Source organism: Nicotiana tabacum, chromosome 7, assembly GCF_000715075.1.
Source record: "Nicotiana tabacum cultivar K326 chromosome 7, ASM71507v2, whole genome shotgun sequence".
Classification (NCBI taxonomy): Eukaryota; Viridiplantae; Streptophyta; class Magnoliopsida; order Solanales; family Solanaceae; genus Nicotiana; species Nicotiana tabacum.
In genome coordinates this window covers 168193926-168210889 of record NC_134086.1, presented here as the reverse complement: position 1 = coordinate 168210889, position 16964 = coordinate 168193926, and the positions used below count along the sequence as shown (strand labels likewise).

General features: G+C 36.9%; 2 protein-coding genes across 2 annotated transcripts; one reads left to right on the top strand and one right to left on the bottom strand.

The window, feature by feature from the left end:
• Positions 1–579: 579 nt before the first annotated feature.
• On the bottom strand, positions 580–4929 carry LOC107816759 (uncharacterized). The gene is made up of 3 exons (XM_016642498.2): positions 4796–4929; positions 4455–4715; positions 580–1152 (listed from the first exon to the last, which is right to left on the bottom strand). The coding sequence occupies exons 2-3, from the start codon at positions 4713–4715 to the stop codon at positions 898–900; spliced, it is 516 nt and encodes a 171-aa protein (XP_016497984.1). The 5' UTR covers positions 4796–4929; the 3' UTR covers positions 580–897.
• Positions 4930–5851: 922 nt separating this feature from the next.
• Positions 5852–16179, top strand: LOC107816760 (uncharacterized). Its single transcript, XM_016642499.2, has 10 exons — positions 5852–6109; positions 10379–10446; positions 10927–10952; positions 12427–12517; positions 12827–12922; positions 13908–13976; positions 14144–14202; positions 14330–14452; positions 15672–15743; positions 15822–16179. The coding sequence occupies exons 1-10, from the start codon at positions 6023–6025 to the stop codon at positions 15884–15886; spliced, it is 756 nt and encodes a 251-aa protein (XP_016497985.1). The 5' UTR covers positions 5852–6022; the 3' UTR covers positions 15887–16179.
• The last annotated feature ends 785 nt before the right edge of the window (positions 16180–16964 follow it).

Sequence of the window (16964 nt, the reverse complement as noted above, 5' to 3'; positions counted from 1 at the left end):
TTATAATGTCTAAGAACGACGGATCAAATTTAAGATCAAATTAAATTATTACATTACAAGTAATTGCACGCCAGTAAGGCACATCATCAAATGCACAATAGAGAGTAATCACAATTAGATAAATGATCTAGTTGGGTAAACTATAACCTTTACAATCCTCATCCTGTGACTAACAACCAAATTGGCATTATGATATGATACAAATCACAAGTCAAGAATATAGCCGGGTGATTATTAATCCACTGTAAAATAATAGACATATTGCATTGTGCATATCAAAATTTTCTCTCCAGAAGTTATCTAGCCTAACCTGGTCGTATTTATGTCAATACTGCTTTTTAACGGGAACATATTTATATTCACCAACTGTGATCTAAGTTGCATCAGTTTAATGCTTGAGAGTTGCTGATTATTTCACTTCTGCTCCCAGAAAAGAAAGAATATAAAATTATGTGTCAATTTCTTGAATTGTACGCAAAAGAGAATGACAACTATTGGTGACGCCCACCAACTGCTAGTGGTGTGGTTCAATGATTCAACTGTAAACTCCAATAAAAGATAGGGTGGGGGCCTCCCAAAGACTATATAACAACTAGCTGGACAGCGCCTTACTATATTGACAATGGTACCAGAGCTTTAGCAGCCAAGATTGCCCGTCCCAGGACCATCTAGATTTCACGAATCAAAGTTTTAAGCCCCCCAGATTCTAGATGATAGTTTTTTTCAACTAAACGAAACAAAAGACAAAATACAGGAGTATTACATATTGGATGTTGAAAAACTGTTCACAAATTATGTTACATGATCACAAGTTTCGAACTATATAGCTCATGTAAGCTCCCGATCAAAGCATCTAGGCGGTGCACACTAAATTTGAAGTCAACCATCTCTCCCTTCTTAGTTGTTGTCAGAATCATCATCAGACGACTCTTCCCTGCGGCTTTCTTCTCCACCTGCACTAGAATTACTCTTCTTTTCTTTCTTCCTCTGCTTTTTCTTCTGCCGCTTTGCACGTTTCTTCGCTGTCCGCTCTTCCGCAGCTTTTAATTTTTCTTCCCTTCTCAAGTTGAATTCAGCAACTTCTTTCCTTTTTTGGTAATCTGCGTCCATCCTTGCAAGTCGGTCTTGTTCTCTCCGTCTCATCTGCCGATACTGCAGCCACAAATCCCCATAAAATGTTATTTCTGCCAATTGACGCTGTCAGCGTATTCTTTAAAACCAGATATGACCCAATCGCAGTAAATCACTTCTTACACAACATTCAAAAGATTGCAATTACAATGTTGAATACCAAAATGCATGTTCAGATATCAAAATGCAGGAAAACACCTATCAAGAATAACAAATTTCAATAGCTTTTGTCAACCATAACTCTGACATATGAACAAATACAGGCTAAACATCCAAGATTATGCCTCCAATAGAAAGCTTGACCGAGGAAAAGGAAGAACGTCATCTATACGTATGTATTTGCCATGGACCATATCATGGTAAGCTTGACCATTTATGGGGGAAACCAGGTTTAATTTCAAGTAAGACGTAACTTAAATAACGAGTTCATTTTACTTTTTGGCATCACTTCAAATTTCCAGATTTAGGTAACTGATGAAATACTATCCAGTTTCTTGTCAGCGTTGATTGATTCGGCATGCAGTCAGATAAGAAGACATATATGCACATATAAACACGACTCGAATACTACTCAAGCACATTTGAACTCAAAGCAACAATATGAGTCACTAAAGTCAACATATATCATATTATGGCAGTAATGGGAGGAAATAAACCAAGACAAGCTCCAGGTCGATGAGTATACACTAATACTCATACTGCTTAAGATGAACTATTTGCACCCCACGAACATCTAAACGCAATTGTAAAATTGTATTTTTCCTACAATATATATACATAACTATAATCCTAACATCAGCAAATATTCCAGCACCCAATTTTTTTCAAGATAACAAATTGTCAAACTTAGCAGACACTAGACATTTTGCAAATAGTGAAATCTTCAACCAGACGAGAAAAAACAGGCAGAGTTATCAGTTCAAACACTTCGATCCCATTTCACAACTAACTCGTTCAGGTTAGGCTTGAGGCAACTAGAAAGACACAGTCATCTCTGATTTGCCTGCATTTAGTTACAGGATTGTGTTCCAATCTTTTCAGGAATAAAAAAAGGAAAAACTTAAGGAAAAGCCACTTGAGCTTACTGGAAGTAAATATGACAAAACTACAAGAAATTTTCTATCAAGGGTCAGAATAACAGATTTCAGAGTCAGTACAGATCCACAAAAACAAGATAATAAAAGGAAATTGCCTGAGCAGAACAACAAACCTTTCTCTACACTCTAAAGCACATTTCTTCTCCTAATTTCAGGGAAGATTAGGTTAGTGCAATCATTTACACATATCTACTTCCAACTTTGACCACTAAAAACCACTGTAATCACTTGCATCTTTTACGGAATGAATCATCCGATCTCCATTAACTCTTAAAACTTCTTCAATATTCTTTTGAGAGTGGATACTGCTTCAATCTTTCAAAATGTTAACACTAAAATAAATAAGATATTGAACCTTTAGCAATTTGGGAGCTATTTCTTACCTACCTATTTGCCTGCATCTGATATATTATTTCTTTCAAAGTGCACTTTACCGGTAATCTTCAGTGAAATTTATCTCACTTCTAGAGTTCTTGAGGACATGTCTCATCCTTTTGACATTTCACAAATGCAATGCAATAAAAACGTAGGCCTTCTTCGATAAACAACAAGCACTTCTATTTTCTTCTTCAAAATAGAACATGCATTCTCAATCCCTGGCCCTCTAGAGTGCTATCTTAACTGCATTCCCTTTCTTCACAGAGCAAACTATACACAAGAGATGGCTTTTCCGCCCTTTTAAGTACTGCCGTTGCAATCTCTTTCTCTCTCATGGAAATTCTCTAGAACTAAACTACTCTCATCCCCACCCTACTACTTCAGCTATGGCTTTATTATTTGAACACTCACAATCTGCAAACAGGTTCCTTGGAACTTGGAAGCTTTGCTCAAGAAACTAACTATATTGCCTGCCAAAGACCTATGGTTGAAAATTAAGCTCGACATGAATTATAACCAAGTAGATACTGAGAGCAAGAAAAGTCAGTTGATGAGACAACAGTAAAAGCAGCCAGGAGACATCATTTCAAACCATAGTTGGACTGCAAAGTGCCACTAAACTATCGATAAGGCAGAAAAAGTGATACTGGAATTTGGAGGCATCGCTTGTGCAGCTGTCAGCGTTGAAACACGTGATTGCTTCCAATAAAATTATGCCCCTACTGTCCCCAGTGGCGAATCTTGCAGGTCAGGCCAAGGCCAAGTGCCTCTTTCTTCCTAATTAGTAGGAAAGTAAGGGTAGAAGGGCTATGTCAAAGTGGTGAACACAATTAACTACTTTTGGCTGTTTCCTCCATGAGATTAGCCCAAAACACGCAGACTGAGGGATTATAAAGAGCACCTAGGTCCTCTAGGTAGGACATAAGCTCCATCAGGCTATCTGAAAGTGATCTCACTTTTCATCTGAATTTTCCTAGCCACCATGACAAGGAGCCCTATCATTCAATTCTATAGCCTCACCAGAACATTGTAAGACGAGTTTCTGTTCAAGTTGAAAACATAAGGAACAGACCTCTTTACGTAACTTATAATTCATCTAGTGATAATGCAGTAAACAGAAAGAAAAGGAAGAATGTGTCATCAACAAAATTATATCTTTATCGATCCTAAAAAAAAGGACAGCAGAAGGAAAAGGGTTCTTAATATGATGCTGAGTTTCTTCTTTGTGAAAAGAATTAGGGACATTAACTCAGCAAAATAGCAACTCAGCACATAGGATATTAACTCTATCACATTGTATAACATGAACTTCAGCAAAATAAGTGAATCACTAAATAGTGTGTCTCGCCAGAAAGTCATTTCACAAATAGCAACTCAATCTAAGAGTCAAACCAGCAACTGTATGATATGTTTACCTTATTATGCTTTTCAATAGACAGGTGCAGCCTCGCAAATTTCTGGTTAGACTTAAGCAAATCATCAATTTTGAACACATTCAATCGAACTTTATACATCTTGCAGGCTGCAGCACAACAAAGTCCTACTATTTATCTGTTTCAATGTTTACTACAAGAATTACATCATTCTCAAAACCTTAAATTAACAACTAATTCTGGTGCTCTCAATTTACCACAGTCCACACACAGAGTCTCTAAACTCAAGTAATTTCCTGTTCAGCAGCCGTTACCAGAATGAATTCTAACTTCAAAGCACGCTAACACGATTATATATCAGAATAGAGTAGGAAATAATCAAACGCTCGGAATAGCAGCATATATAGTTAACTACAAAGAAAACAAACCAGAGCAAACTACGGCTCAACAACGAACCAGAATAGTGTAGCGGTACCTGATGAAAGTCACCAGAGCCAGAACCAGCAGAACTACCAGATGTATTGCTAACCCGCACAGGCACACATTCAAGTATACGACGGAGCTTGATCTCGAGATCCTCCTCTTCAGGATTAGCTGCAGGTGGCGTGTATTCTACAAGAGCGGTGGATGAAGACGCTGGAGGGCGAGGAGGTAGGGCAGCCACCTGCCTCTCCGACGCAGGGACCACCTGTAAATCGCCGGCCGCCACGGCCGCCGATCGACCAGATGATGACATCTTCGCAAACGAAAGAAGATATTTAATTTCACTCTCCCACTGACGGCAGAATATAAGGTATAGAAGAATATATTCTTTACCGTTGCGACTGAGAAAACCTTCCCTAGGGGCACCGGTGCTTCGCCACTGAATTTGATTTCCTGGACGACGATGAATCTTTTAGGGCAACATGCCCCTGTGATTATTTGAAATGCTACTTGGCATCTAAAGTTTAGATACAGTACACTTTTGACCCTGAGTTCCTCATGTTTTAGAATTTGGGATTAGCAATGTTATGTTTGGTTAACATTTTAATACTTGCATAAAATTCAACATTAACAGTATAATGTTAGGTTATCATTTTTGTCCCTCGCATTAGTAATACTTGCATAAAATATACAGGAATTGTTAAGAAACTTAACTCAAAGTAATAATACGAAACAAGTAAATAGACAAGAATGTAGAAAGAAAGGGAGGAGAGATTCTTATTTCTTCAAGTGTTTTCCAAGTGTGTACAATGTGATGCCCAAACCCTATATTTATAGGATGATATAGGTAATACAAAGGGATGCCATGAATATTGTATTAATTATTGAGATCATGGTGGAAGATCATGGAGGAGGTTATGGAGGTGTGAGAGTTACAACAATAATTGTAAGAAGTAGTGGGAGGTTAATAGAGAAGATGAGTGAGAATAACTTCTTTAGGAGTTATAGACATCCACTACATAATATAATATTTCATAACAGAAATTATGTATTATTTATGCATAGTAAAAGGTAAATAAGAATATATTGATTACTGTAAATAGATTAAGCCAACTAAAGTGACCAAAATAACCCACCCTCATGTGTTAAATAATTATTATTAAAAAAAAACATACAATTCATGCATTATTAATTTCTACATTACTATTCATACATTAAATCCGTATATCATTAATCTACACATGACTTGTTTCTTGACCCCTTATTGTAGATTTAGAATAGATTTGTCATTTGAAAAAGAAGAGGAGGTAAACAGGTAATTTGTGAAGTGTTGATGTCTGAAAAAAAACAAAAAAAGGAAAAAGTGTTGAAGGTATCGTCCTCGGGCCTTCAATTGGATCCTTTTTGTTGGGCTGGGTTATTTCACCCGAACCCGTCAGCGAGTCACCTGCCTTACCAGAAAGAGAGGGGAAACACACGGGGGAGAGAGAGCAAGAGAGCGGACTGGAGTGTCTAACCAGACAGAGAGCTTAAAATCCAGAGACATCTGAATCTCTGATCCAATTGAATCAACTAAAGAGAACAAACAGAAAATTGTAGAAGAAGAGGAAAAAGAGAAAGATGCTGCCCACAACTTCGAAAGGTCGAACGAGCTCTCATGTCCGACCCAATTCAGTATTGCCTCAGTACCTTCGCCGAATAATCAAGGTTTTTCTCATTCTCTATTTTCATTCAACTCTCCAGTGTGCCATGGATATGTGGTTTTGCTTACCTTGTACAGATCAGATCTTGATCCTGTCATTCTGTTGTTTAAATTAGTCGCCTTTCTGGTTGCAGGCTTTATATCCTCGCAATCCTCTGTATAATTCAGGTTAAAATTAGGAAATTTTAATGATTATCATTCTTTATGATCACGAGTGTTTAAGTTCAGGCGCTCCTTTTATGCTTTGAATGCATTTCCACTATAATTAGGTGATCATAGGAGTTTTGTGCGAATGCATATGTGAGCAGTGGGCCAGTGAACTAGAATGGTGTTCTGCTGAGGAACTAGGGGCATGTTTCACGTCCTTATATGTTGTTTAGTTATTTTTGTGCTTCAGATGTCCAATTGCCTGAAATGTAGGAAGAGTTACAGTTCCACTGCCTTAAGTTAAACACAAAAGAATTTTAGGGAACAGGTGACAAATTAGTGTGAGCCTTTTAACATATGTGCACATGACTAACAAGGCAATCTGCCGCTCTGTTGGTCACGTTTTTAACATGCTTGAGCTTGGGTCATGAGGTTTCCAATTTTATACCAACAATTCTCCATATGTGCTGCAAGAGGTTTCTTTCCATTTCTGGCTTGGTTGATCAACAAAAGAACATCCGTAGGGGCTGTTTTGTTTTGTATCAGTAAAGATAATCCCTGCATAAAATTTCACATAAGCAATACCGTGATCTTCATATAACTAATGCAACATTTAGTTGGCAGTATTAAACTTAGTAGCGGATTAACTTATGAAGGAATTTATGTAACGTTTTATGCGGGATAAATGTGAAATAAGAATACATGTATTAGTAATATGTAACTAAGCGTATCTAAAGATGGAAAAGCCCTTTAGGTTGGTAACCCTGCATAACATTTAGTGTGTTATTATTCATCGCAAAATTATTATTATATTATTATTCATTGGATAAACAATTCTTATATTATAATCCCACACAACTAGTATGTGAACCAAACAACCCCTTAAAAGTCTTCTATGATCTCCGCTTCCTCCCTACACTACTTCCGGCCTGCTTCTGTGTGCACTGTGTACAGTTCTGTAGATGGAGCAGCAGGAAGTTTGACTGCCAGAACTATTTATCCTAGATTCATCATTCCTTCGGATGGCCCTCCACTGCTGGCAATATAGTTTCACTTGGCCATTGTCAGTATTAGATTAGTTAGGGGTAGCTGGAAACATAGTGAGGCACCTAGCATTATGGAAGCTATATTAAGATTGGAATCGATGCATTTAGTTCTGCTGCAGGTTTCAGTAAATCTTTCCATTTTTTCAAGCAATTAACTGATTCTTATTCTTCAACTATTCGAGGCTATTATTAGGAATTAGGAAAATCTCTTATAAAAAGAACTGGGAATTAGGAAAGTCTAGGTGAGGCGAGGAAAGTTGAAACTTGAACGTGAAGGTTTGTTGATCCAGGCAGTTCCAAGTTAATAAAGTTACGCTGGTGGTTGTTTGGACAAATACTTGATAATACACACTTGCTTTTTGCACCGTCACTTAAAGGATGGAAGAAAGTCCTTTTGATCCTCCACATTGTTGGTACAAAGTGGGGAACTAGGAGATCCTAACCTTTGGTTTTGTCACATATGTGGGCTGAGGCGGAGCCAAATTTGAAGCTTATGAGTTCGAGATTCTAGCTCTTTTAAGTTATTGGGTTCTAAATTGATAGTTTGTCCATATTTAACGGAACTCTTAAGACAAATACGAAGTTTACACCAAAGTTATTAGGTTTAACCCGTATCTTCAAGGCTAGCTCCGCCTTTATCTATGGGTATTTCATTGTGTAATTTGAGGGAAATATCACTCTTGATCGGGGTGTTCCATCTAGTGTGGTGGAGATAGTATTCAAGTCGGACTGCATCCACCACGAACAACAACATACCCAGTGTAGTCCCACAAGTGAGGTCTGGGGAGGATGGGGAGGATAGAGTGTACGCAGACCTTACCCCTACCTCTAAGAAGATAGAGTGGCTGTTTCCGGTAGACCCATGACTCAGGAAAGATAAATGGAAGGGGTAATAACAAGCAAACCAAATTTGACAACCGAAGCGAAAATACACAACTAACATTAAGGAATGCAAACAGAAAATCGAAACAAAGGTAGTAACAAGTAATAACAGAAGTCTAGGGATACGAAAATACACAAAAGACACTAAGTGATGTATCAAAGCGACTGCTACAAATATGCACAATGCTCGACTACCAAACCCTTTACCTTTATTCTCAACCTCCACACTTTCTATCCATGGTCATGTCCTTAGTAAACTGGAGCAACGCCATATCTCGCCTAATCACTTCTCCCCAATACTTCTTTGGCCTACCTCTACCTCTTCGTTGGCCCTCCAATTCCAGCCTCTCACACCTCCTCAACGGTGCCTCACTTCTTTACATGTCCGAACCATCTAAGTCTCGTCTCCCACATCTTGTCCTCCACAGGAGCCACGCTCACCTTGTCCCGGATAACTTCATTTCTAATTTTATCTAACTTGGTATGCCCGCACATCTATCTCAACATCCTCATTTCAGCCACCTTCATCTTCTGTACATGGGAGTTCTTGACTGGCCAACATTACGCCCCATACAACATAGTCGGTTTGACCACCGTTCTGTAAAACTTTCCTTTAAGTTTTGGCGGCACATTCTTATCACACAAAACATCAGAAGCGAGCCTCCATTTCATCCATCCCGCCCCAATACGGTGTGTGACATCCTCATCAAGGCTAAGTTGCTAGGACACAGGTACAGGTATTCGACACGGGTGCGGATCTAGAGGTCGAATCCTTCGAGATGTAAATTCGTAATAATCCTAAGAAAGGAGCGCTTAAAGCGCGCTTAAGCCCTGAAGCAAGACTCAAAACATGTTGAGCGCTTCGCCTCGTTTTGTGGGCGCTTCTGTGTTGCACCAAGGCTCTAAGACATACTTTTCCTTGCCAATGAGTGTAATCCTGAATATGTGACACTAACCAATTGATATTTCACTTTTATCGTATTTTTTTTTAATTTCTTTGTCTATATATTTGTTATTCGTGCTTATAATTACTGGTCTTGGACTACATATACATATTTTTACTTTTTCTCCAGTTGCGCCTTTTTTCATTAAAGCCCACGCTTTAATTGCGGTTTGTGCTTAAAGCCCCAACGGACCTTAGAGTTTTTTTGCGCTTTTCGCCTTTGATAACACTGCGGGGATCCGGCTAAAATTAATTCAAAAAAAATAAAAATATCTCTAAATTATGAGAAATTTTGTGAAATACTTACGTATAGTTTGTAAAGTCAGTATTTCTTTTTTATTCTCAAGTTGTAGATACGTAAAGGATTGATTTCCTAGATAAGGTACGCTATTTTCTTCAAATTTATCCTAGTTTTGATTTTGATTTCGGGAATTAAATTGTATCTTGTCTGGAATTTTTCCATCCGTCGTGGTCAAGGTATCCAACATTGTTTGACCAGATCCGGTATGGATCCATTGCCACACCCATATTAGTGTCGTGTCGGCACGGGTGCGGCACCTAAACTGCCGTGTCGGAGCAACTTAGACCCAAGATCTCTCATTGTCCTCACTACTCACCCAGGTCTTAGCTCCATAGTACATGTCCTTAATAGCCCTAATATATGCAACATGAACTCCTCTAGCCTCTAAACATCTCCACAGCACTTCCCTGAGCACTTTATCATAAGCCTTCTATGAGTCGATGAACACCATATGTAAATCCCTCTTCCTTTCCCTGTACTGCTCCATCAACCTCCTAACAAGGTGAATAGCTTTTGTAGTCGAACGCTCCAGCATAAATCCGAATTGGTTCTGGACTGCATCCTGAACCCTCTTAAACAGTTACATATTTCCTTGATGTGCAAAACGGAAACGTACAAATTAATAATAAAGTAGCCCGTTTCAGTTTGCAGTGTCTTGGATCCGCTGGTCTCTGTGGAGATGTCTTTCTCAATCGTAGTGCCAAAATCACTCTACTGTTTCCCGTTGTCTAATTTAATCTGGTTAGTTTGCATATGTTTGAACCTCATCTGTGGTGTAACTCCCCATCATGAACTCCATATTGTCTAATAAGTGCTCCTTTATTATATTTTGGCAAATTTGAGAAGTTACTCGAGGAATATGCTCGTTTGTTGATTTCTGTTTAATCGTTTGTTCAGAGCTGGTTTTCATTCCAAGGTAATCTTATTGTTTCCTTTTCTCATTTAATCTTCGCAGTGGCAACAAATGGACATTGAATATACCTTTTGGCAAATGCTTCACCTATGCACCTCTCCTAAAGTAGTGTAAGTACTTTGTGTATTGAGGACCATGCTCCGTTTGCACTATTACTGCTAGCATCAGCTAATATTTCATAGGATGTTTAATGTTAATGAACTTGCATTAATCTTGTGTATCGTATAGTAAGTTGTTTCAGACGATCCAATCTTGATCACCTTTCTGGGTATCAGTTAACAAGATCTAATACTGATTTGATGATAGATGAATAAACATTGGAACTCCTGTGAACCATAGCGATTTGTTTCATCCCAAACATACTCATATATGGATGTAAATTCAATGAGATTAAGTATTGAAATAACGGTTGGAGACCTTATTTTTGAGAATTTTAGAGTACTGGTCCATTTTTCATATCTTTGTCTAATCTTTTGAATTTGATCTTGATATGCTATAGTAAATGCAAAAATCAGCTCATTATTTAATTTAAGTCTGAATTACTGATGTTGCATTTGCATTTTGTTTGTGGTATTGGACAATGGATGCAGATATCAGCACACAAAGTACCACAAGCGTAAGTTTCTTCTTCTGTTCCATTATCCTTATCATCTCATTCATTAATGACTCTTTTGGATTGGAAAAATGAATTTGTGAATTGGTCCAGTGATGCTCAATCCGTAGTTTCTTAGTCATTGTTGTGTAGGTTTCAGAAGGAGAAGCCCATTTTCGGGGGCACCCCTGTCTTGTATCAACTTTTATATTTTTATTGGACTATCCTTGCTTTCATGTTTTGGAATTAGGAGTTCCACCCTACATTCAATTTATTCGGCTTTCTTTCCTCTTTGTTTTTCCAGTTAGATCCTTACACCTATTTTTTTTGGGATAAGAATGGCAAGTCCTCCAATCTCAATAGTCTAAACTAGTCATCCATTCCAAGTTATATGTATTTTGGGACGTCAGAAGAAAGATCTGGTATCACTCCCTTATCAAATTTCTTGAAGACTGAGGTAATTCGTTGGTTCAGTCTAGGAACTGGGTATATTGGGCCTACACTTCTACCCTCAATAATTTCATCATATACGACTTATAGAAAGTAATTTTATTCTCTACGGCTTTCTCTAGTAAGTATTCAAACTCATTTAAGTAGTTAAATTTATATCTTGATCGTGATGTAATATTTTTTCGTGAAATTAACTTTAATATTTTTCTTTAATTACTCTATGTAAATACACAAGTCAAATGATATCCTAAAATTTGTGTCCAGTATCAGATAAATTGGGATATAGGGGTTATTATAGATGTACTTCGTTCTCTGTATTGATCTTGCTATGAAATCTATACGAAACTCCAACTTATACTACCCTGTTTTCTGTTCTAAATCCTTGAACTGATCAAGGGGCTCATATAAATTAGGATGGTGAGAGCACCCAAGGGTGTGGCCTAGTGGTCAATGAAGTGGGTGAGAACCATGAGGTCTCAGGTTCAAATCCCAGCGGAGGCACACTAGGTGATTTTCTTCCCATCTATCCAAGCCTTGGTGGATAGAGTTACCTGGTACCTGTGGTGGGAGGTGACAGGTATCCCGTGGAATTAGTCGAGGTGCGCACAAGCTGGCCCGGACACCACGGTTATCAAAAAAAAAATTAGGATGGTGAGCGTTAGGAGTGCTTGTTTTTGGACCTCTGATCTGGTGCACATAGTTTAAAATTTATATTGAGACGCCCTTGAAGCAAAACTTGGTGAGTGTTTAAAAGAAACTATGGTGTATTATTCCTTATCAAAAAAAGAAAGAAAAGAAACTATGGTGTATTATTCTATTCAATTTTTCCGCTTTTATTCAGTTCTACCAATAGTTACATGTAAATGTGCCCATGTTTATCTTTAGCAACTTGATGTTTAGTGCACAAGTTTGAGCTTGAATATCATCTATCGTTGTTCCTTTTTTTCGTCATCTGTTGGTGTTCTGTCGATCTCTCTCGTAAAATATTTTTGTTACTGCAGTTGTACTGTTCATCTAAATTTCGTTTATTGTTTTCTTTTCTTTTTAGAAACAAAGAACCAGTGGGCACGTGATGATCCTGCATTTATCGTAATATGCAGTCTTCTGTTGGTGGTTGCTACTTTGGCATACTGTGTTGCGTATGTTTCCTACTCTCTGCTACTCATTTTGGTCTAAACTCGACTACTTTCCTTGAGAATCGTAAAACTTTGTCTTAGAGAATATTTTACTGACGACATAGTTTGAATGAAATTAAGAGTCTTTATTATGGTTTGGAGAAGTACATTGTACTATATCATCCATGTGCGCCAATGTTGAGCTCACTAATTTTAATATGTAAATACGCTCCAGTTGGATATTGACTTATTTGTATTCTTTTTTGCTTATATTCTTCTTGATGTTGAATCCTGTTGCAATCCGCATATTTGTCATCTTTTTATCTGTTTCAGGTATGATCATAGTGCAGGACATGCTGTTTTTGTAGTTATCTCGGTATTGCTTTTTCATTTTGTACTCACTGGAGCTACTTTGGCAACATGTTGCTGGTAAGGGCTAGTATAGTCTTGAATATTTGATACAATCTCATCATGGCTCCCTTTCTTTTTAACTTATATTAGTCTTGCCATGATTTTTACAATTTTCTATCATGTTTGGTGGAACGATGGATGAATAAACTTTCCATCTGTGTCTCAGTTAGTTGGTTAAACTTGCAACCAAATTTCTGAGGGGAATTATAGTAAGGAATCAGAAACTTCTTGCATTCCAAACAGGGGAATTCTCACAATTCAGCATATAAAATAAATAGGTGATCAACTTCATCAAGAGAATACATTGGTAGTCAACTGATCATCATTATAACTACATCCACTTGTGCTCTCTTTAACTGTGCTTTACCAAACATGAATTTCATAGCAAAAGAGTGCTAACCGTAATTATAGGGAAGGTACAACCTAGATCATCTGCGTTGGATTTAATTGGTGATCTAAAATCAATGACTTTTAGCACCTGGAACAATCCGTTGCAGGGTTATGCTACACTCTGTTTCCTGTATTAAGTGATGCCTGAGTAGTTTTATGGACATTCTCTCTTAACATTCTTTGACTCCAGATCTACACCGTATCATAACATTCTGTAGACTATAACCTATGCGTGGAAATAAGGAAAGAAAGAAAAAGGAGAAGAAGATAGAAAAAGAGTAAACACATGAGTAAGTGAAGGAAATCATCTTTTACTTTGTTTAGTTAGGGTGAAATAAAAAAGAAATGGAACATTGTTCGACTTTCTTTTTTTCATTGGATTAAAAATTTGTGGCCATCAAGAAAATGATTTCCCTTATGATCTTTCCTCATTCTCAACATAAACCAAGCAAGAGAAACAGCTATCTAGACTTTCCTCTGTTTCTCTTTCAAGCTTTCCTTGTTTATGGTGAAAGCATAAATCTTTGGTTGTATCATGACATTATGCTTGCAATATTTATGGTGATAAAAAAATTGTACTCCAGCATAATCTTAGCTAGCATTTTCCTTGCAGGTTCCTAACCAACAATTACCTTCGAGAGGAAGCTCCAAGCAGTCATGCCGTGGAACAACGGGTAGAATGGCAAGTTCAGAACCTTTCCATATCAGACTCTTCGTATACTTAATAGTTGATTCTATCTACCTCTTTCTCCTCGTGCTGAATTCTGAAACTCTACATCTAGGGTTAAAGAAATTTCACTTTCATTTGAAAAACTCTCTTTCTTACACACTTTCTTGTCTCTCATGAAGGTTGTACGCGTTTGATGTCCACTGCAACTCTTTCTTCCCTATGTTTGTTTTGCTATACGGTAAGGCCAGTGTTAAGAGAAACGTGCTGTTTGCGCATCTCCAGAGACAGAATATTTGACTGCTACTGATGGTTTCCTTCTTTCTTTCTTTTTTTGATGAAGACTGATGGCTTTCTCTTTGTCGCAGTTATACATTATTTTCTCTCCCCTGTTTTGGTAGCTCATGGTTTCATTCCTGTTTTGCTGTCAAATTTGCTCTTCATGGTTGCTGCTTCCTACTATCATTACCTCAACTTTTTAGGTTATGATGGTAAGATAAATTCCATACCCTAAGAATATTTTCCTTCTTGAATTTCGTGAAAATTCAACATGAGGTGATTGTTGTGTATGGAGCATCTCCACTGGTGTTCACCTAAAGCATTTAAGATTTACTTGTACTGAAATGATAACATAATCTTCCTGGTTTCTCTCCATTTTCTATTCAGAGATTTCCAGTGGCTAAATTTGTTGACTACCTGTGTATACAAATATACTGATGTATTTTCTTGTATCATGATTGGTCTGTTCAAATTCAATCATTTCTTGGTTTTAGATATCCAAATTCACCAAGGAGTCGTTTGGTAGGGTGCATAAGAATAATGCTGAATAAGGTGTATTAGTAATGTTGGTATTAATTATGCTTGCATTAGTTATGCTGGTATTAGTTATGCTGACATATTTCTTATCCATTGTTTGGTTTGATGTATTAAAGCATTGCACAATTTCTAAAAGAATTGTTTGTTTACAAAAATGCCTTCAAAACTAGTTCACACTCTAACTTTTTAAAAGAAATATATGTTGAGAAATATTTTTATATGAAAAATTTACAAAAAATTATTTGATTTATCTACCTATATTGTAAAATAAAATTAAATATTTATTTATAAAAAAATATGCTAATTATTTATTTATTTACTAGGGATATAATTTTATTTCTCACTATTTGGATTATTTTGAACTTGCATTAATATACTAACTAGTATATTTTAATCAAACATAAATTTTGAAAGGACAATTTTGTCTTTAACTAAGCTAATGCATGCATTAAAACTCATTGCATTGCTAATACCATTGTTTTCTATGCATTAGTTATGCATAGGATAATACCAAATAGGATGTATAGCTAATACTTGCATAAGTAATGCATAGGTTCAAAATGTGTACCAAACAATGTATTATTAATACACAAAGCTAATGCATGCATTATTTTATCTAATGCATCCTACCAAACAACCCGTAAGTCATTATTGTGACCGGTGGCCGGTGCTGTATGAGTTTTCCTTCCAAAGGTATAGCTATAAATAGAAGTCAAATGTTAGTTGGAGTCGGTGTGTTTCATTCCTAGGTACTCTGACACAAATAAATAAGCATGGCCTTAAAACACTATTGTGAAACGTAGTATTCTGACTTAATGCATGACCGTCCGCTGGTGCATTCCATTTATGTTAACTAGTCGATGTGGATGATGAAGTTATTTTCGCTCTATGCAGTATTACCCTTTTTGGAGAGGACAACATTCTTCCTATATCCAATTGGCATTGTCATCGTCCTTTCACCCATCTGTAAGTAGTTTTATTAATTCATGATTGTGTTGCGTCATATTGGTTAATAAGGTGACAAATTTTGTTTCTTGCTTATAGTTATCTTAATTGGCTTCAATCCATCAAGACACTTCATGAACATCTACTTCAGCAGAGCGTTATGAAATCAAGCTAACACTGGATGAGGACATGTTAGGATGAAAGATGCCTTCAGACATACATGTCGTGAATAGGACATTGTTGAGATCATTTGCAGAGGCTTTAATTGTTAATGTGATTTGGGAACACTTGTTTAGTATCTCTGGTTAGGTAATTTTGATGTTATGAATGAGAAATATATCTGACAAGAGCCTTATTTGTGCTTCAGCCCTAAAACTTCACCCGATGAGTTCATTCAATGTAAAGATTTTATTTCTGATTTTTTGAATCATAGTGGTGACTGTAGCATTATTCTTGATTTCTTGTTCTGCGGTTATAACATTTACCATTTGTTGGTGTCCGTGACTCATTAGCTTCATGTTGGACGAAACAATTGTCTTTCTGTGTTTGGATCAAGATTTGTTCGCACCTCAGCTAATTCTCTCTGTACAGCTAACCCATCATTCTTACCTTTCTAATGCGAGCATTGGTGAACTGAGATAATTCTCTTCAATTATTTTAGAGAGGAAAGAGTGACATGGTTTATAGTTTATACCAGAATATTTCTGTTGTTTCTCAATGTTCCCTTCACGTTTTAGGTTAGTAGCCCTTCTATTCATTAAAATTTTGAGGGAAAAAAAAGTCAGAATTATTTCAGCCATAATTCTGACCAAACACAATGAGTAATTCTGCATTTAACATGTTACATAAGGATAACAGTCTGTTCTAGAAAGACTGATTGATTTGAATCCGTTCTAGAAAGACTGAATTGTTTTTACATCTTGATCCAAACTTAAAACTCTTTAGGATAAGTATTCCACAACATAGTTACATGAAAGGATTTTGATGACTTCCCTCCCAATTATAAGCATTTTAGAAATAAAAAACTCAAAAGCAAACGACGAAATGGACCCGACTCTTATATAATCTAAAACTCACACCTACCACCGTATTTAGAACGCAATCAGCGGGTATATTTTATTATTACCAAATACCAACAAATGGTGGAACTGGAGGACAATCAAATCTCACTATTAAGCGTACAGCATCTTCTTAGATTTGTTTGGTTACTAGTTATGCTGTCACATCTCTTATTTAAAGGGG

Bases quoted from the DNA above. Each gene is read 5' to 3' on its own strand.
- LOC107816759 (XM_016642498.2), bottom strand. From the start codon at position 4,715: ATGTCATCATCTGGTCGATCGGCGGCCGTGGCGGCCGGCGATTTACAG. The intron at 1,153-4,454 runs GTACCGCTACAC...TTGTGGCTGCAG, and splicing joins GCTCTGGTGACTTTCATCAG to TATCGGCAGATGAGACGGAG.
- LOC107816760 (XM_016642499.2), top strand. From the start codon at position 6,023: ATGCTGCCCACAACTTCGAAAGGTCGAACGAGCTCTCATGTCCGACCC. The intron at 10,447-10,926 runs GTAAGTACTTTG...CAATGGATGCAG, and splicing joins TGCACCTCTCCTAAAGTAGT to ATATCAGCACACAAAGTACC. The intron at 10,953-12,426 runs GTAAGTTTCTTC...TTTTCTTTTTAG, and splicing joins GCACACAAAGTACCACAAGC to AAACAAAGAACCAGTGGGCA.